This window comes from Diabrotica virgifera, chromosome 9, assembly GCF_917563875.1.
Source record: "Diabrotica virgifera virgifera chromosome 9, PGI_DIABVI_V3a".
NCBI classification, from domain to species: Eukaryota; Metazoa; Arthropoda; class Insecta; order Coleoptera; family Chrysomelidae; genus Diabrotica; species Diabrotica virgifera.
This window is the reverse complement of record NC_065451.1, coordinates 51,558,692-51,586,579: the sequence shown is the minus strand read 5'-3', so window position 1 is coordinate 51,586,579 and position 27,888 is coordinate 51,558,692. Positions and strand designations below refer to the sequence as shown.

The window sequence follows — 27,888 nt, the reverse complement described above, 5'->3', positions numbered from 1 at the left end:
ATAAAATTTCACCCTTGATCGTAAAGAAGTATAACTTCAAAAATAAATTTAAATATTTGCAGTTCTAATGTATTTAGTTTCAAACACATATATATGTACAAAACAGGAGATACATATGTTTTCTGGACTAGAATAGAACAAAAGCAGCAACGAAAGCTTCAAGAAGGACATATCATGTTTTGCAAATCAAGATGTTGATAATTTTACAAAGTGACAATTGCTGGAACGATCTTGGCAGCCATCAAAATCGTATCAATTTCCATATTCTGTACACACAAAGAATAGAAAAGAAATTAGCGTTACTTGGGTCACCAGCAATTAGAACAAAGGAGTTGGTTAGTACTTTCGCACAGTCAAAAGGGATTGTTTATCAAGAATTGTGTTTTATTTTTCTAACGAAAAATGTGGTCACAATAAATGGATGATAGCCCAAAGTCTAAAGTCTTGTCACGAAACCTTTAACATCTTTTGCCAAACTCATGGTCAAAGACGGAGCCATACAAACCCATGAAAAACATCATATCACAAGGGGTGTGTTCAGGTTGGGCTGGATTTTCGACAAAGTTATTGCAACCCTAAAGTCAGTCATTAACCAGATAGACTCTCAGAGGTCTAAATAGGTACAAGAAAATAGAGAAAGACTACGACTAATAGTAGAGTCTATAGTCTATAGTGTTCTTAAGTCGACAAAATATTCCTCTCCAAAAGAGGCCATCGTGATGATAGCCTTCTGCTTCTGGACGAAGATGCTGGACCTAACAATGAGGAATAGTTAAGGCTTAAAATCGCATTAGTAGATAAGACTCTTAAACAACATCTATCCACAGCATCTTCCCGAGCAATATACATTAGTAGCACCAGTCAAAATCAATTGATAACATGCGGTGAAGAAATACTTGAACAAATAATGAATCAGGTTCAAAGTGCAAATTATTAATACTCTGTCTTATTTGACGAAATGATCAACGGGTCCCACGTGGAACAGCTTTCTCTATCTGTTTGTTACTGTTTGTTAGTATTTTGTGCATTTTCCTAAATGATGTTCTCTACTTGCTCTATTCTGTATTCGATTTCCCGCAATAAGTCACACTTTTCATTCAACCATCAGCATAAATACTTGTATGCTTATGGTACATTCCATGTCAAATCAGTCAAATCACTCAAGCAAAAACTGTTGGATCTCCGATGTTTCTGAAACTTGGTGTATAGCTTGGTGTATAGATTTTACAGTGATTTGGTGTTTATTTAAACAAATTTGCATTTTCTATCGTAAAAGTATCAATGGAAAAAATAATATTTTAATAGAAGGGACTCAAAAATGTCATTATAAGGAATTATAACAAGTTATTTTGATTTAAAACACGTTTTTGATCAAATTTTAGTGTAGAAAACGTTAAAATATATTATAGTTTTTTTCATTTTCCTCCATTCCCAAAATAGATAATATTCGATTTGGCTGAAAATTTGCCCATAGATAGCCAAAACATAGGACTCTAAGTGATTAAAAGGAATTGAATTATTTTACAATGCAAAAAGAGTTAGTTGCAATGATATCAGACTCAAAAGTATATTAGTCCAGTTAGGATAGCATTTGACCTTGCATGCCGATCTGCCCAAAATTTTATTTTTCTAATCTTTAGGGGGTCAATAATAGATTAAATTTAAAATCGCGAATGAATTCCTCCGTTACGTTAGCCTCTATCTTGATTTTAAAGGAGAACCGTATTTTGCTCAATATCTCCGCCAATTTGAAAATTTCGACAAAAGTGGTAGGAACTGAAATTATTCCAAATAAATCGTGTTTACAATTATTACAATTTATTTTTAACAATTTTTATCGTAAGGTCGATATTTTCCGAGTTAATTGTACTTATAGTAGACACCTGTATTTTTAACTATGATATTGCATGTAACTTTTTTAGTATTGTAAAATGAATCAAATCGTTTTAACCACTTAAAGTCCTATGTTTTGGATATCTGCGGGCAAATTTTCAGCCAAATCGAATATAGCTTCAGAACAACATTAAAACCTAACATCTAGGCCTAGGCGAAGTCAGACTATACCGGCTGTTTTAGCCGATATGGATAATTACTGAATGTTTAAGTATATTTTTTGAGATCAAAACGTATATCTTTGTTTTCTTCGTTTATCTTTGGCAGTCAGTACAGTCAGTAGTGAAGTTTGGTAATTTAAGCAGTCAGTAAATAAAGTTTAATCAAAAGTAAAAAATAATTTAATGCAGAATGGGCCATCTTTGATTGCAATAGCTGTAGCTAAACAAGCCCACAAGTCAACTTAAGTATTTACTCTCTTTTTTATGAATAACTGAACTGAATATTTCCATTTCTGACCCACTGAAGCAAAGAAAATATACAACGGTCTGTGTTTAACAATTTATGTATCCAGTGCACCGTTTTTTTTTTGTGAAGGGGTACATCACGTAATCTTTTTGCATGTTTTATCATCATTGTTTTTTTTATAAATAACACTGATTATGTATGTAGATTATAAGAATTATAAGAGGTCTCATATCAAGATATGAACATGACCCAGGTATGTAGATACATTTTATATTCTAATTTTTCTATTTTATATTTTCTAATTATTAGTAATCACACATTATTACAATATACGTAAGATGTTTATATTTTGTTCCGTTTTAATCAAAATATTAATACACTATTACTATACTATATTACACATATTACATTTATTAATATACATTATAGTATGGTATAGGGACCTTGCATTATAGTATTTTTACTACAAAAACGTTATTACGTAGGTCAAAATTTTTGACGTAAGAGAACTGTCAAAACATTAGAATGTGACTTTTCACTATTGCCGTGTTTATAATAAACATAGCAATAATGAAAAGTCACATTCTAATGTTTTGACAGTTCTCTTACGTCAAAAATTTTGACCTACGTAATAACGTTTTTGTAGTAAAAATACTATACTCCTCTCCACATAAACACAGTAAAAATGTTCTACTGTCGGACTACCTCCAACGTTGTCAATTTTCTCATTTCACGGCTTATTGGCTTTAGGTAGGTGGCTGTAATGCTACATGTGCGACAGATAATGCGACCACTATTACTGTCTTAGACAAGACAAAAGATTACTGTCACTATCAAATATTTTTAGGTTATATTATTAAAAATAAAGGCGGTAAACGTGAAAAACTCGAAAAACTGCATGTTTTGTAACAATACATTGTGAAAATAAAAAAATACTTGATTGGATAATTATCATTTAGATATAAAAAAAGAAAGTAAGTATTAATGTACATCTTTATTGGCATTAGTGTGAGTCTAACTTAAATTTTGATAGATATCAAAATCATGTGCTGTTTTTTAATAAACCATTTAAATTAATGAACAAATTAAGTTCCAGCAATAAAATTTTATTTAGTAGGATATAATTTAATGATTATTAATAGTTAGTCCCAATATTGGACAGACCAATTGTTGAAAAATCACTATTTAGAAACCTTAGGTCTCCACTAACTAAAACATTTTTCATTGACTGTTTTTTTCACTATCAAGAGTAATTTTACAGCTCTCAGGCGCACATTTTGCCTTATCTTCTAAATCACAGAAACATAAGATATCATAGTACTTCATAAAAACCATTCATCTTTTTTTTTTGAAGAAAACTTTTGAGTTGGCGATGACTTCTACAGTCTTCTGTATTTTGGGCTTTTCTTATTAAACTTTGAAAACCTAATCCTGTCCATTCTTTGATGTTGTGCAACCAGATCATTTGTTGTCTATGCAGATTGCATCTGCCTGAAAAATACCTGTCGTATCTAAATATGTGTCCAAGATAAGATGTTTTACGTTTCTTGCATTTACAACTATTAACTTTTCTCTTCCTTTATTTCTTTGTACATTTCTCATCCTATATTCATTTCTAGTTTTCCCATTCTTTAATTTTTGCTTTTTAAAAAGATTTTATTTTTGTTTTATAACTTTCTCTGTTTCTCTGTAAAAAAAAAATAAAAACTGTTTTATTGTACCAATAGTTTAATAAAACTACAAAATCCTATCTCAAAAAGTTTTACGTTTATAGTTCAAGTATTTGGCCTTAGATGACACTAGAGTCATTATATGATTAACCAAAATCAATGGTGCACCGAAGATAAACAGTGCCACATATCGACTTGTGCAAGGCATTTGTCCATCTAAGATGTGTATAAAGCGTCGTTTGTCAAGTTAACACAGTGATTACTTTATTCAAAATAATTTGCGTATGTGCTCAAGAAAAGTAACACATTTATCACTTATTTATGTTTATATTTGCAGTATTTTTGGTTTAACACGTTGAACTCCGTAATGTATATTTTGCATGAGAGTTTAATGAAGGGGCAACAAATCAATTGGAAGTTCTGTCTGACAAAATACATCTGACGTTTTCGTAGTCTGACGTTCCAAATTTTAAACCTGTTCCACCATTAAATCTTCCCCTTTTCCAGTGTTCCCTTACATCAAATTTTGTCAGACTAGACACTGTTAAACTATTAACAAATTTTCAGCTTGCTATTAATCAACTTTTTTTTCTATGCGGGATCCAGACCTATGAGTATTTTATCGAAAAAAACATTCCTAGCAAGAATATAGCCTTTAAAAAAGTGAAAGAATGGTTTACGCATGAGGTCCCTAGACGTAGTAGAAACATAGTTATAGCTAATGAAAAATAGGTTCATATTTCCCCAAATGCCAAACAGAATATTTTAACGTGAAATATCCAAAAAATGAAGCCCTTTTGGGGAAACCTCATTACAACTTTTTTAAAGTGTTTTAAAAAGCTTTATTTCTGTTATTATAAAAAAGAATGTGTGTGTACTTTGTACGCATGTAAGAAGTTATACTTCTATTACAGTGAAGACATTTGAGTTAGAAAAATTCATTATCTCGAGAATGGGCGAATTTGTAGAGAAATCCTGAGACAGGTCGATTTTTATTTTTAAATTATGACTTTTTGGCATATATATCATACTAGTGATGTCATCTATCTGGACGTGATGATGTAATCGTTAATTTTTTAAATAAGAGTAGGGGTTGTGTGATAGCTCACTTGAAAGGTTATTTAATTCTCTATTCAGTAATATAAACATTAACATAATTATTTCTACAGGGTGTCCAAAAAAATTAATCTTGAATTAAATTAATTGAGACAAAACGAAAAATGTATGTAATTCATTTAATTCAAAATACATTTTAGTGCTGTCAGAAAACCGAAAGCAATGTTTATTTGTGAAATAAACATTTTTTCCTGTTTTCTGACAGCAGTAAAATGTATTTTGAATTATATAAATTGCTTACCTTCTTTCTTTTGTGTCAATTAATTTATGTTGTTCTGAGCTATTTCCTTGTGGCATTTTTATAATCAACTATTTTCAGTGGGAAATAAGCCACAATTTTACCAATAAAATGATTTTATTGGTATTTTAAATGCGTTTTGACCAATGAACTATCAGTATGGATGGAATAGGCACGAAGAAAATTAATGCAGCCATGATACAAGAGAGAGGTCCTAGAGAGAGACAGACAAGGTGCTGGAAATTTTGACAGGCCGTGTAATTTGAGTTGTCTATATCAACTTAAATTGGGGAAATATAAAAGTAATATTCTAAATATAAAAGTAACATAAAAACATAATCAAGGACTTCTTCACTTTATATAAAACAGTTACTAATTTAGTATTTAAATAGTTTTTAAAATTTAACTCCCAAATACTTTAGGAAAGTATTTGTTTTGATAAATACAAATAACAATTCTGAAAAGTATTTAAACACCAAGTATGGCACTCTGTACTCTATTTACCCACTAAATACAAAAAAGTGTTTAAATTTTGAAATATGTACTGCCAATCAGCAATTTTAGGCCTTAGCCAAGTTATAATATGAGGTCCATTCAACGAACTGTCAATACTGATTCAATTGGGTCCATTTATATAGGCAACTCAAATTACATGGCTTGTCAAATTTTCCAGCACCTTGTCTGTCTCTCTCTAGAACCTCTCTCTTGTATGTTGGTGGCAATCTCGCTTCACTATTTTAATGGGACAGGGCCATTCCATCCGTATTGACAGTTCATTGGTTTTGACGCCCAAGTCGGGTGTCGTTGTCAAAATACAAAATAATATCTACTAAATTAAACAAAAATGTTGTTGCTAAGTAAAAAATTCTTCTAATAATTTATTTAATCTGACTCATTTATATCGGCAATTCAGACATGTATTATACATTTTAAAGTAGAAGACTTTAAAATGATATAATATTGATGAGTTGCGTTCCTGGGACGACTTGACTAAAAGATAGTTCATTTGATTAAGGAGCGTTCAAGTATTACGTAACATGGTTTTTGAAGGCTATTTAATTATTGATAAACAATTTCTTATCTAAAATTTTAGTTGAAAATTAAATATTTTGTTAGAAAAACCCGCATTTTCCGGGGAAAATTTTCGTCAAAATAAATCAGGAAAAAGACGTCTCTATGCAGAATTTAATTGCGGTGAATTTTTATTTGGGCGTTTTTGGTGTAAAGTTAAAATCTTTGGAGTTATAGAGCAAAAAATTGAAAAAAAACACGATTTTTGAGCGCCATTTTGTTTATAAAAAAAAAGTAGCACACTATCTGCGGACTTTGCATACTAGGCTATTGATTATATTCAAAATAAGATAGCTATAGTCGGAAAAATGAAAGAATACCCATGAACGAACATATAAAACACGCTGTATTTTCCTGTCACTGTGTCACAAAGAAAATTGTCCAGTGCAAGTACATGTAACAATAATTATTACATGTACTTACGCTGGCCAATTTTTTGTGTGACACAGTGACAAGAAAATACAGCATGTTTTATATGTTCGTTCATGGGTATTCTTTCATTTTTCCGACTGTAAAAGGAACTTACAACGTTAACGGGGTTTATTTTTTCATATGGTCAATGGACATCTATATATGAAAAAACCGCAGAGTGCTACCGTTTAAAGGGGTACGTTTTTGAGAAATGGGTGAATTAGTCCCTGGGCACAGGTTACACTAGAGTGAGTTCTATGCACTTTTGGCACAAAAATGTCTACATAAAAATTGTTCCTGGTTAAATTTCCTATCTAAAGATAACTTAAAGTCAAATACACTTTTTGTTACAAAAATATATTCAAAAGAAAAAGCACAAACTTTTGTCCCATAACTTTTGTACACGGGGATATAGGTATAGACATTGCTTCACAAAAAAAAACACTTACATATTTTCTCTTTAAAATAGTGTTCGGTAGAGGTCATTGGGATTTACAGTTTTCGAAATATGATTTTTCAAAGTTCGCCACTCACAGCAATTTTGGGCAATTTTCCTTGTTATTTCGCAAATATTGTTCTGTAACTTTTTCTACGTAACTTTAGGTATATGCAATGCAGAATATTGAATAACTAATTCATATCTTCCTACAACCGCAGTTTTTTGTACATCCTTGTGATGCAGAAGCTTTGACGGTAAATATTGGAATTATTCCATATTTTGAAGTTTGCCCGGCCGAGTCAAATGGATCCAAAGTATTACCTATAAAAAATAAGATTCAATCATAACACACAATCACATAGAAAAGTTATATTGAGAAATTTAAAAAATAATCCTAAAATCAAAAATCATTGCAAGTAATTATTACATTTTGAAAAAGCATATCTCATTCAAAAATAACCCTGGAATTTTTAAAATACACCATTTTAAAGTAAACAGAATAAGATTTATTTTTTATTATATAATATATAAGTACGTTAATGTAGAAAAAAAGTTATAATGGTAAATTTAAAAAATAATCTTAAAAAATATAAAAACTCGTTAAAAGCATAAAATCTTAAAAAAGATAACCTCTTTAAAAGAAGTCATACAACATTATACAGTAGAACATTTTAAAGGTAATTTATTTATATTCCTCTTACATGTACCATTGTATATGCCTAAAGTTACATAGAAAAAAGTTACAGAACAATATTTGCGAAATAACAAGGAAAATTGCCCAAAATTGCTGTGAGTGGCGAACTTTGAAAAATCATATTTCGAAAACTGTAAAATATCTAAGTTTTTTTGTGAAGCAATGTCTATACCTATATCCATGTGTACAAAAGTTATGGAACAAAAAACAAAATTTCTTTCTTTTGGGTTTTTTTGTGCTTTTTCTTTTGAATATATTTTTGTAACAAAAAGTATCTTTGACTTTAAAAAGGTATATTTAGTTAGGAAATTTAACCAGGAACAATTTTTATGTAGACATGTTTGTATCAAAAAAGCATAGAACTCACTCTAGTGTAACCTGTGCCCAGGGATTAATTCACCCATTTCTCAAAAACGCACCCCTTTAAATGGTAGCACTCCGCGGTTTTTTCATATATAGAGATTAATTGACCATATGAAATAATAAAACCCTGTTAACATTGTAGTTCCTTTCTATAGTACATAATCAATAGCCTATACCTATACTATTAATATATACAATCATAAGATTCGATTCCAGCAATAAAATTGCTGGTAAATAACTTTTCCCAAAAATGCCCTATTATCCGATAATCTGCCCAGACTATAACCCCCATTCAATTTATTAACCTTGTCATTTCTCCTCATTCTGCATGTGTCGTTTTCCTCTTGCACCAGGCCAATTTTCTCAGTATATTTTCTTGAATATCCTGAGTTGGGCTTTATCTTTTTTGTCATACAGTGTTCTATATGTCATCAATCTTTTATTAGCATAGTATGTATGATTCGGAATTTTTCTGATTGATTTCTGTTCCCAGATATATGAAGGATATTAGAATAACCTACTATGGTGAAGTTAATTTTATTTTTATTACTTCTATTAACTCCAAATTTAGTTGTTTTTTTCTATTGGTTCTAGCGATGGGAAGAACATTACGCCAAAGATTAAAAAAACAAAGCACAAAAATAGATGCACACTACAACAACACAATAGTTAATCTTCAAAAATGGATGGCTGCAAAAGGTTGGAAAAACAAAACAAAATTAAGAATAAGAGTGTTTCCACAGACAGGTAGGGGGATAAGTTCTAGGACAAAAATCCCCTCAGATGAAGTATTGATTTCTATACCATTGGATGCAATGATTACTTATAATACACTGGCGTCTGAGATGCTAATTAACGAAAAATTAACAATACATGAATACTTGGCGCTGTTTTTAGCTATGGAAGCAAATAAGGGAAGTGATTCAAAATGGTTCCACTATATTAAAAGTTTGCCAGAAGAGACTCCTTCACTGCCTTGGTTGGCAATGCCTAAAGAAATTCGACTATTTCCAGTTGATTTTCAAACAGATATTGATAAAAATATTACTTCTTTTAATACTTTTTGCTATAGAATACAAAATTTAAGACCTAACGTATGCAGTGCTATACTTGAAACAAGCTTGCTAAAATGGGCCTTCATTATGGTTAATACAAGAGCAGTTCATGTTGATCCCAACATAATATCTAACAACTGTTCAAATGTTTTACTGGACGAACCTTATATGGCTCTGTGCCCTTTTCTTGATATGTTTAATCACCATTATCTAGCAAAAACTGAAGCTAGTATAAGAACTAATATGAATAGCTTAACATACGAACTGAGGACATCTACTGAACATAAAAGACATGACCAAATATTTATTTCGTATGGTCCCCATGATAATTTTAAATTACTTTCAGAGTATGGATTTTTTATTTCCAAAAATCAGTATGATGTGGTGAAGTTCTCTCTAAAAGAAGTCATAGATGTACTAAAGTTTCAGCTAGATGAAAGGAGGTACAGATTTATTAAAAAACATAATCTACAAAAAAATCTCTATATCGGATATGATGGAGTCTCATTTAACCTTAAGGCAGTTCTTTTTGTTGGTTCTGTTTTTGACCATAGCAATATAAATTCCATAGTTTTCAGCGATAGTTATCCAGAACAGTTTTTAAACAAAGTTGTGCCGTTGTTTGTAGGACTGTTAATAGATTTTTCATTTGAAAAATTTGACTATGATTTCAATAGATTAAAAGATGCAGCAATATCTAGTGATAGCGCCAAAATGGTGAAGGAGTATTTAAATTATAGGCTCAACTTTTTAGATGACCTAAGAAAAAATATTGTGTGAAAATATTATTATTGAAGTTGAATAAAATGTTCAGATGCTTAATGGATAAATAGAGGAATTTGAAAACAAAAAGTATATTAAGATTTAATAGAGCAGTGATAAAAAAATAAATGACATAAGGATATGAAATTTTATTAAAAGATGGTAAGCCTATATAATTTTAACAGGTTTATATTAATAAGTATGTTTTTTATAAAGCAAAACATAGTTTGGTTTACTCTCTTATAGTTGTTCCATTTAATTATCTTTTTTTTATGTAATATCATTAATATGTAATCATCATCATTCTCTTTGCCTTATCCCTATGCGGGGTCGGCTTCCCTAATTGCATTTCTCCACCCAATTCTATCCTGGGTCATATCAATATTAATCCCCGTTACCAACATGTCCTGCCTAATCGTCTCATCCACGTCTTCTTTGGTCTTCCTCTCCTACTCCTTCCAGGAATCTGTACTTCAGCTACTCTTCGTATTGGATGATTAACGTCTCGACGTTGAACATGACCAAACCATCTCAACCTATGCTCTCTCATTTTGGCATCAGTTGGTGCCACATCTAGACTTCCCCTAATATACTCATTTTTAATTTTATCCTTTCTTGTCACTCCACTCATCCATCTAAGCATTCTCCCCAGCAAACAGACCGACGTGTTAATTACGTGAATTTTGGGTACATTTGTCACCAATATACGTAAATTGATAACGTGAATTTCACGTGAAAATTTGGTTGAAATGTCACATTGAAAATACGTCTTTAAATTAGTGAATAACTCGTCTTCAATAGACGTGTTATTTACCTTAAATAGCAATAAAATCTTTCGGGAAATTCACGTTGCAAATACGTGTTGATTAACGTATCTTTTAGGGAATGTATGTATTAGTATTCACGTGAAAGATACGTCCTCGCTTCACGTAAATAATTCAACCTTAATTAACTTATGAATCACGTAATTATTATCCTCATAATGTGATATAAATAAAACTAGCATATCAAGTATTAACAATGTATTTATTTAGTAGAATTTAGAGACTTTAAAACATTTGTCCTGTATAATTATTATACAAGATAATGAACCAAAAATGGCACCGACCTAAAGACACATTAAAAAATTTGCCAACACAAAACACAACACAGGTCACTTTTAATTTCGAGGAGGACACTTCGACACTTTCTTGTTTTTTCTAATTGCATCATGGCACTTCAACCCTCGAGCAGTGAGGTAAACGTTAATACGAAAGACATTACAATAAATAAACCCGCCTAAAATAAAACGAGGGAAAGCTCTTCACGTTTCACTTTTTGTTTTGTTGTGAGAAATGTGAGACTTTGAGAAGCCAGAGAAGCTGATATTAGAGGTAATGATCATCGATTATAAAAATCGATTATTTTTAAATTACAATTAAACTATTCTACTTACTTTAAATTAGTATTACGAATTGTCTTTTTGTTTTTAAATTTCTTCTACTATTAACTAATTGGTCTTACTAGAAATCTATTTCAATACCAGAATAATATAAAGAAATAATCCTATCGAAACGTATCTGTTATTCGATAAATCGATTAATTTAGTTTTCGAACCAACTATGTTAGTCACGTGATGGTATTTAAAGGAGGAGAAAGGCTTGGTAGTACTTCATCACCGCGCGCGATTTGAAAATAAGACTCAATATCATTTTAGCTCCTGTGATATTTTTAAAGAAAAAAATAGCTTCAAATCAAGGTTGGATTGAAATAGTTATGCTAAATGATCTTAAAAGCGAAATCATAAACTTTTTGTTTAAATATTGGTATTATTTACATTACTTTTACGTGAAATATATCTAATTTTTCGACGTCCATAAAATACAATGAGTAAAATTCAAGCGATACGTATTTAACCAACACCGTTGTAAAATTTTGTTTCCAAAATATTTCACAAAATTTAACCAAAGGAAGTTATTTCTGTTTCGTGATTATTACGTGAAATAAACGTACCTTTGCGATGTAACCAAAATTCACAAATATTATAAAAAACATGTACTATATTCGTCATTATGATTTTATATTATTCTAATGTCAAACATGTATAAAGAAAGCACTAATATATAGGTGAATGATTTGGCACTGAAATACGTTTTTTTCCCGTCATAAATCACCGAGTTACGTATTCGTTGAAATTTGCCGTAAATTTAACGTAATTATCACGTAATTGGGCTCAAGTCTGTTTGCTGGGTCATATCCGCCACATGCATTCGTTGTTCCTCTTTCTTTTTCACTGCCCAATATTCAGTTCCGTACGTCATAGCCGGTCTTATGGTTGTTTTATAGAATTTTCCTTTCAGCTTCATTGGAACTTTTCTGTCACACAACACACCACTCGCTTCCTTCCACTTCATCCATCCAGCCCTAATTCTACTGCATGCATCTCCATCCATTTCTCCATTACTCTGTAATACCGATCCCAGGTACTTAAAACTATTGCTTTCTACAATCAGTTTACCATCCAAAGATACCATTTTATTTGCAGTAACTCCATCTTTAAATGACCATTCCAAATACTCTGTCTTTGTCCTACTAAGTTTTAAACCTCTTTCCTCCAGAGCTCGTGTTCACTGTTCCAGTTTTTGTTCTAAGTCTCTTTCACTATTTCCTGCTAACACATCATCAGCATACATTAAGCACCATGGAATATTACCCTGTAGTTTCGCTGTTATCTGGTCCAAAACTAATGAGAATAAATACTGACTAAGCACAGAGCCTTGGTACAATCCTACTTTCACATGAAATTTATCAGTCTCTCCCACACCTGTCCTAACACTAGTCGTTACTCCCTCATACATATCCCTCACAATCTTTACATATTCACCAGGGACTCTTTTCTTATCGAGTGCCCACCACAAAATCTCTCGAGGAACTCTATCATATGCTTTCTCAAGATCAATGAATACCGTATGAGCGTTTGTTTCTTTACTCCTGTATTTTTGTCAACTGCCTTATAATAGTGAAAATTGCATCTGTTGTTGATCTGCCCTGCATAAAGCCAAATTGATTCTCGGATATTTCGGTCTCTTCACGTATCAGTCTATCAATTACTCTTTCCCATATTTTCGTGGTGTGGCTAAGCAGTTTTATAGCCCTGTAGTTTGTACATTGTTGTATATCTCCCTTGTTTTTGTAAACAGGTACCAGTATACTGCTTCTCCATTCGCCTGGCATTTGTCCAACTTCCATAATTCTATTAAATAGATCTGCTAGCCACCTTGTTCCTGTCTCTCCCAATGCTCTTCATACTTCCCCAGGAATATCATCTGGTGCATCTTTTAAGTTATGTAGGGCAAATAAGGTGTGCGTGAAAAGAATATATTATTAGTGTTTTTAGTAAATATATTTATTATAATTTTTATGTCTGGATTTGTCTTCCTCGTTATAATTATTATTGAAAATGTTTATTTTCAATTAATCTATCTGTCACCGTGATTGTAATTCTGTCCGAGAAATGATCGACTGAATACAAAAACGGTGGTAGCGATCGGTAGAGCATTCGCATAGGGATCAAGAGGTCCCCTGTTCGAATCCGGACAAAGTCATATTCTTTTTTTTTTAATTTTTGGTATTCTTTTAGTTCTTTCTAAAATTAGTTTAACATTTAAATACAGTACAAAAAAACTGTTTCAAGTAGATATATTCATTTCGTTGAAATCGTAATATGAAGTTAGATTATATTATAATGAAGTATAACTTATTACGTGCGTAGAAAGTTAAAGTACACACATATTCGTTTTTGTAATGTATGGTATACAACCAGCTACAGGAAAAACTTTTTTCTTGTGGATTTCCTTATTAATAAGCCAAAACATTATGGTATCATCTCATAGTTATCTTTTATTTCAGTGGAAAAGTACAGCCACCCTGAAAAGTGAAAAATATATTCTAGCCAAGATCGAGACGTAGAGGGGTTAAAATAATAAGCCATTTTAATAAAAGTATCTATTTCGACCGGTCAAATTACCAAGAACCAACCAAGAAAAGCAGTATAATTCTAGTACTAGTTCGTTGCGATGTTTAGATTATCCCGTCACACTGGATACATGAATTTTAAGGAAAATTTAAATCAATTTTCAACACCCAAAGTTTCCAGAACAGAAAGAAAATTTTTTTTTTTTTTTTTATTTATTAAACACCAATAAGATGCTTAAGAACATTACAATCTGATCAAATAATGTGATCAATGAGCAACTTATTTCTAACCTAAATTACTACTAAAAAACTTCAGACTAAGGACAAACTCGATAGTACCCCCTAGGTTCTGTTAATATATTGCACAAATTTTAACTTGTACCATCACTTGCACCGTGCACTATTTTTCACTTAACTAACTCGAAGGGTTTCTTCCTCTTGAGTCTTCTAGCTAGATCCGTGTTGTCGAGGAGCTGGATGGCCTCAACATTGACGTGTTGAAGAAGTCGTTGTTCGTGACTCTTGGCAAATTTTTCTATGGTCTTGTTAACAGTATCCATGTCTAGGTCCCTATGGAGATCACTGTTCCTATAGTACCATGGAGCGTTGACAATGCTCCTTAGCACTTTGTTTTGGAATCGTTGAATGATAATTAAATTTGTATTACTAGCGCAGCCCCATAGTTGGATGCCATATGTCCATATAGGTTTTATAATCTGTTTATACAAAAGTATTTTATTGTAGATTGAGAGAGTGGATTGTCTTCCCAATAGCCAATACATTTTTTTATACTTCATGTTAAGCTGTTCTCGTTTCTTTTTAACATGGGCCTTCCAGCGTAGCCTAGCGTCTAGTGTAATACCCAAATACTTTGCGGTGTCGGCATATGGTATCTGAGTATTATTTAAGTTAACAGGAATGTATTGATTTTTCTTGTTTGTAAAATTTATATGCACTGACTTCATTTCGTTTAATTTAATTCGCCAGCGTTTAGTCCACTCGTTAAGTCTGTTAAGAGATATTTGTAATTTTCTTGCTGCTTCTTCATGGTCTTCACCTACGGCTAAGACGGCAGTGTCATCAGCAAAGGTAGCTATTGTATTATGTTGTACTTCAGGGATATCACTAGTGTATAATAGGTATAGGACCGGTCCTATCACACTACCTTGTGGTACTCCTGCATTGATTTCCTTTAGTTCCGAGTAGGCTTCTTCTTGCTTAACCCTAAAAACTCTCTCTGATATATAAGATTCCAATAATTCTCTGTATTGTCTTGGCAAAATCCTGCTTAATTTGTACTTAAGTCCTTCGTGCCATACCTTATCAAAAGCTTGCGCTACGTCGAGGAAGACAGCTGAGCAAACTTTCTTTCCTTCTAGCGACCTCTCTATTATATCCGTTATTCTATGGACTTGGTCGATAGTTGAATGACTTTCTCGAAACCCAAACTGGTGTGATGGAATTAGAGCCTTAGCATCTATGAGAGGTTTCAACCTTTTCAGCAAAAGCTTCTCGTACAGCTTTGAAATTACGGGTAGCAATGAAATCGGTCTGTACGATGATACTGTATTTGGTTGTTTTCCAGGTTTAAGGATCATTATGACCTCAGCCACTTTCCATATCTTGGGAATATATCTTAATCTGAACGAGGCATTTATGAGATATGTCAGTTTTACTATGGCTTTTCTAGGAAGTTGTTTTAAGATTTCCCCAGTAATTAAGTCAAACCCAGGTGCTTTCCTGGGATTGATGTTTGATTTAATTTCGTCGGCCACTTCTTTTGGGGTGACTAGTTTAATTTCACCTTCTTCCTGTGTGGCATTTTCCCATTGCAGTGTGTTATCACCTTCATTTGGCTGGAATGTTTCCTCGAGATATTCAGCAAATTTATTAGCCTTCTCTAAATTGCTTTTTGCCCAGCTTCCATCTGTATTTCTTAGTGGGGAATTTTGCATTATCGGTCGTTTTAATTTCTTAGTGGCTCTCCAGAGGGAATAATCAGTTGTGCTATCATTTGTCAATTCTCTTAGATAGTTACTAATTGATTCGTTTTTATTTTTTTTAATTTCTCTTTTAAGCTGTTGTGTAGCATTATTTAGTTTTGTTTTATCAGATGGAGCTCTAGAGCGTTGCCAGATCCTTCTGAGTTTTCTTTTTTCTTCGATTAGCTTTCTAATTTCTTTAGGGTAATTATTACCTTTAACTCTATGAATCAGTTCAGGTGAGTTATTCCAAGCGGCTTGTTGAACTTGTTTAACAAAACATTCCGTTTCTTCATCAAGTTCATATCTAGTTTTTAGTGAAACTTTGAGATTGATTGTTTCTTCTAAGTGAAGCTGAAAACTCCGCCAATCTGTTAGTCTATTAGTCAGTTTAGGAGGTGGCTGGCTTTGAATAACAGTATCGCTAACTGTGAGAAGGATGGGTGAATGATCGGAGTTCATGTCCCAAGCTTCTTCAATATGTAAATAATTAACAGAAATATTTCTAGTTATAAAAAAATCGATCAGGTCTGGAATTTTGTTGGAATCAGTAGGCCAATAAGTCGGTTTACCTGTTGAAAGTGTTTCACATTTTAATTGCTTAACTGCCTGCAAGAGTTCCTTCCCCTTTGTTGTAATTATCCTAGAACCCCAATGGGTGTGCTTGGCATTAAAATCACCACCAATTATAAATCTTTTGCCATGTCTATTCAAAAATTCTAGATATTGATCTTTTTTGAGGTTATGTTTTGGTGGAGAGTAGACAGCGGTAACGATAAGCTCAAAAGATTTTGTTTTAACACATACTGAAGTAGCTTGGAACATTTCTGTTTTGTAGCATATTTCTTGATGATGTCTAATTGTTTCTTTTATTATGATAGCACTACCACCTCTGGCTGTATTATCCGGATGTAAGGTATGGTATACTTTAAATCCTTTAAAATGAATGTAGGTTTCATTTGTAAAGTGTGTTTCAGAAATGAGACAAATGTCTATTTTTTCAATGTCTAGGACAGTCTGCAGTTCTTGTTGATGCTGCAGTAGTCCATTTGCATTCCATTCCATTATCTCCGGTCATATCCGCCACATGCATTCGTTGTTCCTCTTTCTTTTTCACTGCCCAATATTCAGTTCCGTACGTCATAGCCGGTCTTATGGTTGTTTTATAGAATTTTCCTTTCAGCTTCATTGGAACTTTTCTGTCACACAACACACCACTCGCTTCCTTCCACTTCATCCATCCAGCCCTAATTCTACTGCATGCATCTCCATCCATTTCTCCATTACTCTGTAATACCGATCCCAGGTACTTAAAACTATTGCTTTCTACAATCAGTTTACCATCCAAAGATACCATTTTATTTGCAGTAACTCCATCTTTAAATGACCATTCCAAATACTCTGTCTTTGTCCTACTAAGTTTTAAACCTCTTTCCTCCAGAGCTCGTGTTCACTGTTCCAGTTTTTGTTCTAAGTCTCTTTCACTATTTCCTGCTAACACATCATCAGCATACATTAAGCACCATGGAATATTACCCTGTAGTTTCGCTGTTATCTGGTCCAAAACTAATGAGAATAAATACTGACTAAGCACAGAGCCTTGGTACAATCCTACTTTCACATGAAATTTATCAGTCTCTCCCACACCTGTCCTAACACTAGTCGTTACTCCCTCATACATATCCCTCACAATCTTTACATATTCACCAGGGACTCTTTTCTTATCGAGTGCCCACCACAAAATCTCTCGAGGAACTCTATCATATGCTTTCTCAAGATCAATGAATACCGTATGAGCGTTTGTTTCTTTACTCCTGTATTTTTGTCAACTGCCTTATAATAGTGAAAATTGCATCTGTTGTTGATCTGCCCTGCATAAAGCCAAATTGATTCTCGGATATTTCGGTCTCTTCACGTATCAGTCTATCAATTACTCTTTCCCATATTTTCGTGGTGTGGCTAAGCAGTTTTATAGCCCTGTAGTTTGTACATTGTTGTATATCTCCCTTGTTTTTGTAAACAGGTACCAGTATACTGCTTCTCCATTCGCCTGGCATTTGTCCAACTTCCATAATTCTATTAAATAGATCTGCTAGCCACCTTGTTCCTGTCTCTCCCAATGCTCTTCATACTTCCCCAGGAATATCATCTGGTGCATCTTTTAAGTTATGTAGGGCAAATAAGGTGTGCGTGAAAAGAATATATTATTAGTGTTTTTAGTAAATATATTTATTATAATTTTTATGTCTGGATTTGTCTTCCTCGTTATAATTATTATTGAAAATGTTTATTTTCAATTAATCTATCTGTCACCGTGATTGTAATTCTGTCCGAGAAATGATCGACTGAATACAAAAACGGTGGTAGCGATCGGTAGAGCATTCGCATAGGGATCAAGAGGTCCCCTGTTCGAATCCGGACAAAGTCATATTCTTTTTTTTTTAATTTTTGGTATTCTTTTAGTTCTTTCTAAAATTAGTTTAACATTTAAATACAGTACAAAAAAACTGTTTCAAGTAGATATATTCATTTCGTTGAAATCGTAATATGAAGTTAGATTATATTATAATGAAGTATAACTTATTACGTGCGTAGAAAGTTAAAGTACACACATATTCGTTTTTGTAATGTATGGTATACAACCAGCTACAGGAAAAACTTTTTTCTTGTGGATTTCCTTATTAATAAGCCAAAACATTATGGTATCATCTCATAGTTATCTTTTATTTCAGTGGAAAAGTACAGCCACCCTGAAAAGTGAAAAATATATTCTAGCCAAGATCGAGACGTAGAGGGGTTAAAATAATAAGCCATTTTAATAAAAGTATCTATTTCGACCGGTCAAATTACCAAGAACCAACCAAGAAAAGCAGTATAATTCTAGTACTAGTTCGTTGCGATGTTTAGATTATCCCGTCACACTGGATACATGAATTTTAAGGAAAATTTAAATCAATTTTCAACACCCAAAGTTTCCAGAACAGAAAGAAAATAACTAGTAAAAGAAGTAAAACAAGAGATAATATTCCTCGTCCTTGAGCCCTCCAAGCATCTGCAGAGCACAGTCTCGCACCAAACAACCGCAGATAGAGCTGCGAACGAATAGTTCCTGACCTAGCCACTGTTCCCAAAGAGAAGGTTAGGGAGAAAGGGTTCGTGCAACGATTGAGTGAAACTGCCAGAGTTCACCGTGGATAACCGTTCCACCAGGGTAACGGTTCCAAAAGAACGATTGGGTTAGAATTCCGAGAAAAATAGACAATTGATCCAGTACTGTGTGAGCAAGGATATAGCAAGTAAATTCGAACTTATACAGTATGTATCTCGAGGTGTGCGTGGCACCAGAAGGTTGTTAGAAGCCAGGATAACACAAGTGTAATACACACAACAATACCTCACACACAAAAGTTACTACACTTACACATTACAAGTCCTTACTACAATACAAAACACAAAAAACGAAACATGTCAGGTACCAGATCTAGAAACAGACACAACAACAACCCTTCCCAAAAAAGACTGTCCCAACACGACCAACCCAGCACCTCAAAACAAAACCTATCCAGCCCATACGGTAACTGTTCAGAACCTGTTCAAGAGTATACTCACAAATACTACATGATGCAAATTCCTACAAAACTTTCCAGTCAAAGAAAATTTTCCAAATTCCTAGAAGACCGGAACCTCCTCGAAGGAACCTCCTATCTCCTAGAGGTTCAAGCAACCGAACAACAAGCAATTCTATACACCAACGGCCCAATCCCTAATTTCGACAATTGGAAAGAATGTCTAAAATGCTGTATAGGCAGAAGTATCATACAGATACACAGATACAAACCATGGGACTTCATGGACCCAGATACATCAACAACAGCACAGAGTCCGAAAAATTCCGAACTCACAGAGCAAAACACTATCACTGCCTCTCACTCTATGGTCAACAACCCTTCCGAATTACAAACAAATCCAACCGAAATAGACGACAATAATCTTTCTGTCGTCGCGCAATGCTCAGAAATGTCAGACGCAGAATTCGACAGCGTACTGAGAGATTTCCCGACAGAATTCGACACAAAATGTGCAAGCATATCCAATATGCATATCCAAAAAGAAAAACAAATGAAACAAGAAGAAAAAGCACTGTCCCGACACGACCAACCCAGCACGTCAGAACAAAACATATCCAGCCCATCCGGTAACTCTACAGAACCTGTACAAGAGTATACTCACAAATACTACATGATACAAATTCCTACAAGACTTTCCAGCCAAAGAAAATTTTCCAAATTACTAAAGGATAGTAACCTCCTTGAAGGAATCCCCTTTCTCCTAGAGGTCCAAGCAACAGAACAACAAGCAATCTTATACACCAACGGTCCGATCCCTGATCTCGAAAATTGGAATATCTGTATAGGCAGAAGTATCATACAAATTCACAGACACAAACCACTAGGCTTCATAGACCCAGATACATCGCTAAACACTATCACTTCCTCTCACTCTAGGGTCAACAACCCTTCCGAATTACAAACAAATCCAACCGAAATAGAAGACGATAATCTTTCTGTCGCCCCGCAATACCCAGAAATCTTAGAATTCACAAGAGTACTGACAAAATACATTACGGAAATCGTCACAAAATGTGCACAAATATCTAATATACATAGCCAAAATGAAAACCAAATGAAACAAGAAGAAAAAACACTGTCCCAACACGGCCAACCCAGCACCTCAGAACAAAACCTATCCAGCCCATACGGTAACGCTGCAGAAGCTGTACTAGAGTATACTCACAGATACTACATGATACAAATTCCTACAAGACTTTCCAGTCAAAGAAATTTTTCAAAATTACTAGAAGATCATAACCTCCTCGAAGGGATCCCCTATCTCCTAGAGGTCCAAGCAACAGAACAACAAGCAATCATATACACCAACGGTCCGATCCCTGATCTCGAAAATTGGAAACACTGGCTAAAATGCTGTATAGGCAGAAGTATCATACAGATACACAGATACAAACCATGGAACTTCATCGAGCCAGATACATATTCCGAACTCACAGAGCAAAACACTATCACTTGCTCTCACTCTAGGGTCAACAACCCTTCCGAATTACAAACAAATCCAACCGAAATAGAATACGTAAAACCTGTTCAAGAGTATACTCACAAATACTACATGATACAAATTCCTACAAGACTTTCCAGTCAAAGAACATTTTCGAAATTACTAGAAGACCGGAATCTCCTCGAAGGAATTCCCTATCTCCTAGAGGTCCAAGCAACAGAACAACAAGCAATCCTATACACCAACGGCCCAATCCCTAATTTCGACAATTGGAAAGATTGTCTAAAATGCTGTATAGGCAGAAGTATCATACAGATACACAGATACAAACCATGGAACTTCATAGACCCAGATACATCAACAACTCCACAGAATCAGAAAAATTTCGAACTCACAGAGCAAAACACTATCACTCCCTCTCACTCTAGTCCCAGACTCTTTCTATATCCCGTCTTTCCAGCAGTACCAATCACACCAAATACTCCAACCAGCACACCAATACACACACAATCAAGTACCAGATATCCAACACCCCATCCTCAACCTAGCACAACACCTACACACAACGCACAACCCCCTGTACACCACACACAACCTTCAACAGACTACATAAAGTACAGAATAAAGTATATCCCTCAAGACATTTGCCAGCAACGATTATTCTATCAGCTCATCCTAACCAACAATCTTGTTCCAAACTTGTACTCAATAAAAGTCTTTCCATACAAAAAGACAGCTTCTCTTTGGACATTTCACTATATAGACCACAAAGTTCTTACAGCAAATCTCCGACAAATCACGGGAGACATATCCATCTCCATAAGCCCTAAGTGCAAAATTCAGTCACAAGCTGCAAATAATCCAAATCCTGCAAAACATCAAACCAATTTCCACTTAGTTATTTCCGGCGTTGACAAAGATTACTCCCTAAAAGATATCAAGGAATGCCTATCTGAAGAAAACAGATTTCCATTCACCAAAATAGCTCGAATTATTGGCCGCTCTACTAAAAGCCGAACTTCTTTAGTCAGAGTTTTTACAAACTCTGAAACAATGTACGATGATGCTCTCTTGAACGGAATCCGGATGTATGGAAAACGGTTAAATTGTCGGATCCCTAAAGCAAGCAGTGGCGTTCCTATCCGTCCAAAGAACTGTTGCAAAAGCGGAGATGTCAGCTAAGAATGCTCCCAAAAGGTCATTACGTGTCCTAACTGCGGACTGTTTATAAATTGTTAATAAAATAGATTAGTCCATTCACTCAGGTAAAATATTGCAAAACCTGTGAATGTTAAAGAACCTGTGAATATTATCCCTATTTCATTATCTCTTATGTGTTCCATTGCGCCTACTTCCTCTTCCGGGTTTTGTTTGCATCTATATAGTTCTGTGAAGGGTGTTTCCCATGATCTATTGTCAATTTTAACTACTGGTTTGCCTTTCCTTTGTTGAGCTTTTAGGTATCCAAATAGTTGGGCGCTGTCGTTACTATACTTTTCTAGATCCGTTAACAGCTCTTTCATCCACAGTTATTCTTTTGTTGTTACAACATTTATCTGCTACTTTTTTTCTTTGTATTCGTTTCGATGATGGTCTTCTTTAGTTGATATCCATTTATCTCTTGCTTGTTTTTTCTGTTTGATTTTGATTTCGTATTTTGCATCAAACCACTCTTTCCTTATTTTTGTTTCCCTCTGTCCTAGCACCTCTTCAGCTGAATTCAGAATGGATTATTTTATATTTTTCCATATGTCCTCTGTGTTATTTGCTTCTGTTAGATTTTCTGCTTCTGCATTATTGTTCTCTTAGTTCCTGTACGTTTAACTTCTCCAGATTCCATCTTCTTTTGTTTTGTCTTGTTCTCTCTGTTTTATTTTCTTCATTTTCATTTTTCTCCTATTACTAGAAGATGGTCTGTGCCCGCGTTTGCTTCTCTCTATGATCTGACGCCATGCATTATTGCTTTCCATTTTTTGGATATTAGTATGTGATCTATCTGATTGCCATCTGTTGTGCCAGGTATCAGCGATGTTACTTTATGCTCTCTTCTGTGCATGCAGTTTGTGCTTATAATGTAACTGTTATTGCTGCTAGTTTGCATAATTTTCTTACGTTATCGTTTGTCTTGTCATAAATAGTTTCTTTCCTTGCTACTTCCTTATTCTAGATTTCTTTGCCTCTTTTTCCATTGAAGTCACCAACCATTAGTACTAAACTTACGTGCATAGAAATCGGCCCACTTAAAAATATGGTCATTTTTGATGTCTTATCTTTCTTAAACCTGTTGGCCGATTTAAGTGATTTTTTAAACATGCTATAGCCTGATTCTTTAACAATACCACTGTAATAATATTATTGCTAAAAAGATAAATTTTCATTGTATACCGGGTGTACCAATCAAACTGTGTTTTTTTCTCAAAGTTCGCATCCCCTGTGGAATATTCTATCATTTATAAAATACTGAAATTAAAACCCAACTATAGCCTCAGGTTTTCTTAACATTCTGTTTTTTGATTCATTCGTTTATGTTGGATTATAAAAAAGTTATGTACTTTAACAACTAGACATGTTCTTCATCAATACACAATGTTTCTAAATAAGTGCGACAAACTTTAAGGTATAATTCTGCATGAAAAAATGACAGTTGGCTTTATAAACGTATGTCCGCAAATGTTTCGTTTCCGAGATACGGAATGTCGAATTTTTTCTTACAAACTGACGATTTATTTTATTGCTTTAAAACCGGTTGAGATATGCCAATGAAATTTTGTGGGTTTTAAGACGTAGTTATTGCACATTTTTTGACATACAATTAAAAATTTAATATTCACCATTAGCGCGCTTACGCCCAGATAGCACAAGTACGTTTTATGGACATCCAATGGACGTACATCTGTGTACATTGGAACGTCCAATGGACGTCCCGCTAAGGTACAATGGACATCCGATGGACGTCCAACGAACGTCCAGAGTTCACAAAATTGGACGTCCATAGAACGTCCGCTACAAACGTACAGTGTACGTTGTTGAAGCTTTCAGTGACTATCTTATGTACATTCAATGTACATCTGATGTACATTCAGTGTACGTCTTATAATCATTTTTGTAGGGCACTTTTCAGAAAACTATCTGGTGTCCATAATTTTTTGAATACATACATAGCAAAAAGCCTTTAGGTATAGGAAATAGTTCCTATAATACTTTAAAATATTACAAAAAATACCTTTTTTATTTCTCTTTATTATAACTTTATTATAGGAACTTCATTAATGCACGACTGCACTTGCACGATAAACAGGAAACACAATGATATCACAGGATTATTATATTGTATGTAATAACGTAATAAAGACAAAATTCAGATAATGGCGCGCCATCAAGCCAAGTATGCCATTTAAGAGGTTTATTTCTGTTCTGTTCTTTCCAAACATTATTAGAACTTAGAGTCAGTACGGTTGTATATTGCAAGCGGGTTTTCCATTCTGTGAATTATCATAAATACATCCTCCTTCAGTATTCCACAACAATTAACAGCGATAATCCCCTAAAAGTACCTGCCTAATACACCTTTTACGACCGATAGCGTGAAGAGCGACAACGTTGTAAAGAAGATTCTCATTTAGTTTGGCGCGAAATTTAACAGTTACAAAATGCACATTTAAGATTTAAATTTGTAGTGTCTAATTATTGTAAGTTCAATAATTACCGATGCGCGATGTAGCTCCGTTATTCTGAAAAAGTTTTCCATCCTTTTATCATCATCTAATATTATATAGGTTTAATTAAAATAATTTTAGTGGTTCAGTGTTTTAATTCGATGATGAAAAAATATGTGACTACATTTATTAAAAGCTTCTTGTATTCTACTAATAATATTGCTTTGATTAAAACAAGAAGCTATATATAATTACTCATAATAATAGTCGCGTTTTGTGTAAAATCTCCATGGACCACAAATGGATGTCCAATGTACGTTGAAATCACACGTCCAATGGACGTCGCGTAATGGACGTACATAGTACGTCCAGTTTTGGTCCATGGACGTTTGGACGTAAATGTACATTATATGGACGTCCATCGGACGTTGTGTGCTATATGGGCGTGTAATACGACCGATCAGATTACTTGTATGCACGCTAATGGTGAATATAAAATTCTTAATTTTATGTAAAAAAATCCGCAATAACTATATCTTAAAACCTACCAAATTTCATTTGCATATCTCAACTGGTTTTAAAGCAATAAATAAATCCTCAGTTTGTAAGAAAAAATTCAACATCCCATATCTCCGAAACGAAACATTTGCGGACATACGTTTATCTATCATTAATTTTTCATGCAGAATTACCCCTTAAATTTTGTCGCACTTATTTAAAAACACCGTGTTTTGATGAAGAACATGTCTAGTTGTTAAGGTAACTAACTTTTTTATTGAAGTTATACTTCAAAATGTTTTAATTTATGTATGTATCAGTCCAGAAAAGGTGTGGAAAGAATATATATTAGTGTTTTTAAATATATTTTTCTACAAACGTGTTAAAAATGCTACTTTAAGGCACTAGTGCTTTAAAATTTTTAAGGCACAACTTTAAAAGTGAATTGTCAAATTGTGAAACGTCAAAATATTTATATTTCATTTATTAACATTAATATTAATAATACAACTTGCGCAATTTGAAAAAGGTGGTTTAAAAGGTTTTTTATTATAATTTTGTCTTTGGATTTGTCTTCCTTGGGCGTAAAATAATAAAACATCTATTTTTATATTTCACTTGTCACCGTGATGTATAATTATTTATATCTGAAAGGTAAGTAGCGTGCGGCTTGATGGCCTTGTTGGTAGAGCATTGGACCAGAGATCAAAAAATCGCGAGATTGCGGGTTCAAATCCCGGACGATTCATACTTTTTTCTTTTTTTTTTAATATTTGGCATTGTTAAGTTTTGGTTCATTTTTGGTAATTATTGTTAATTTTTTGTATTGTAACTGTTAAGTAGGTATATTTATTTCGTTGAAATTATATTATAATAGAAGTATAACTTCTTACGTGCGTACAAAGTACACACACATTCTTTTTATTCAACATAAACGAATGAATCAAAAAAGAGAATGTTTAGAAAACCTGAGGCTATAGTTGGGTAATAACATAATAATAACATAATTTCAGTATTTTATAAATGCTAGAATATTCCACAGGGTGATGCGAACTTTGAGAAGAAACACAGTTTGATTGGTACACCCGGTACACAATGAAAATTTACCTTTTTAGCAACAATATTATTACAGTGGTATTGTTAAATAATCAGGCTATAGCATGTTCAAAAAATCACTTAATTCGGCCAACAGGCTTAAGAAATATAAGACATCAAATATGACCAAATTTTTAAGTGGGCCGATTTCTATGCACGTAAGTTTATATCATTTCTGGGTAATCTTTCATAAATTTAATTAACCTTCCAGTTCATATAATTTAATTTTATAATTTTCTGGTGAATTTTCTGTGGGTGCAGACATGTTTATGATTGTCATATTGGCTTGTTTGGTTTCTATTTTTATACAATACATATGTCATTCGTCCATTTATAGTTTTAAATTCTGTGACTTCGTCCCTTATCTTATTGTAAACCATGAATGCTGTACCAGTTTTCCCTTGCTTGTTTTCTCTCGAGTAGTATATTGTGTATTTTTTCTTCTTGATATTTCCTTCTCCTTTCCATCGTACTTCTTGTTGTGCTAGTATGTCTATTCTGTATCTTTGCATTTCTCTTGCTACCTCTTCCATTTTTCCCGGTCTCAATAATGGTTGAACGTTCCAGGTTCCTAGTTTTACTCTATTTTCCAATTTCCACTTAGTTATTGCCGGCGTTTGCAAAAATTTCTCCATAAAAGATATCAAGGAAAGCCTATCTGAAGAAAACAGATTTCCATACACCAAAATAGCTCGAACTCTGAAACAATTAGTCCGTTCTTTAACGGTAAAATATTGCAAAACCTCTAAATTTTAAAGAACCGCTTGGATTGACATGAAATTTGGCATACACATAGCTAACAAGTCAAAGAAAAAAAGTGATATTGTGCCGATGTGTGCTTTTGCCCTGGGGGTGGTTTTCACCCCCTCTTGGGTTACCCACCTTGACGTCTGGTCACCCCGGATACCGCACGTAAATATCGCATTTCCCATGCTTGAATTTTACTACGGATGTTGTCATTCATTGTCCACGTTTCACTACCGTAGAGTAGCATCGGCTCGTATACAGTTTGGAACACTTTCATTTTTGTTTTCAGGCTTACTTCTTTCTTCCTAATAAAACTTTTATTTAGCGCAAAGTACAATTTTGTTGCACTCATTACCCTGCTGTTTATTTCTGGTTCTATATTTCCTTGTCCGTTCATTGTTGATCCTAAATACTTGAAGTCCTCTACTTGTGTAATGGTCTCATTATTCAGCTTTACATTTATATTTTCTTGAGTTTTCGATATTACTAAAGCTTCTGTTTTTTCAATATTTATTTTCATCCCAAATTTCTTAAAGGCTTCATTCCAAACATTTACATTCACTTGCAAGTCTTTTTCTGATTTTGCTACAATTACCAGGTCATCGGCATATATCAACTCTGACACGTGAACTTGTTGAAGTTTATACACCCATACCCTAGTTCTTTTTACCTTACCCGTGCATTCTTTTGCAATTTCGTCCATTAGAGTGATGAATAACAAAGGACTCAGAACACCACCTTGTCTTACACCTGTCCTTGTGTAGAA

The 27,888-nt window shown here is 33.6% G+C and overlaps 1 protein-coding gene across 1 annotated transcript; it reads left to right on the top strand.

Moving 5' to 3' along the window:
- Nucleotides 1-3,003: 3,003 nt before the first annotated feature.
- LOC114329485 (uncharacterized) lies at nucleotides 3,004-26,427 on the top strand. The gene is made up of 2 exons (XM_028278608.2): nucleotides 3,004-3,275; nucleotides 18,789-26,427. Exon 2 carries the CDS (start codon nucleotides 19,522-19,524, stop codon nucleotides 22,306-22,308), a length of 2,787 nt encoding a protein of 928 aa, XP_028134409.1. The 5' UTR covers nucleotides 3,004-3,275; nucleotides 18,789-19,521; the 3' UTR covers nucleotides 22,309-26,427.
- The last annotated feature ends 1,461 nt before the right edge of the window (nucleotides 26,428-27,888 follow it).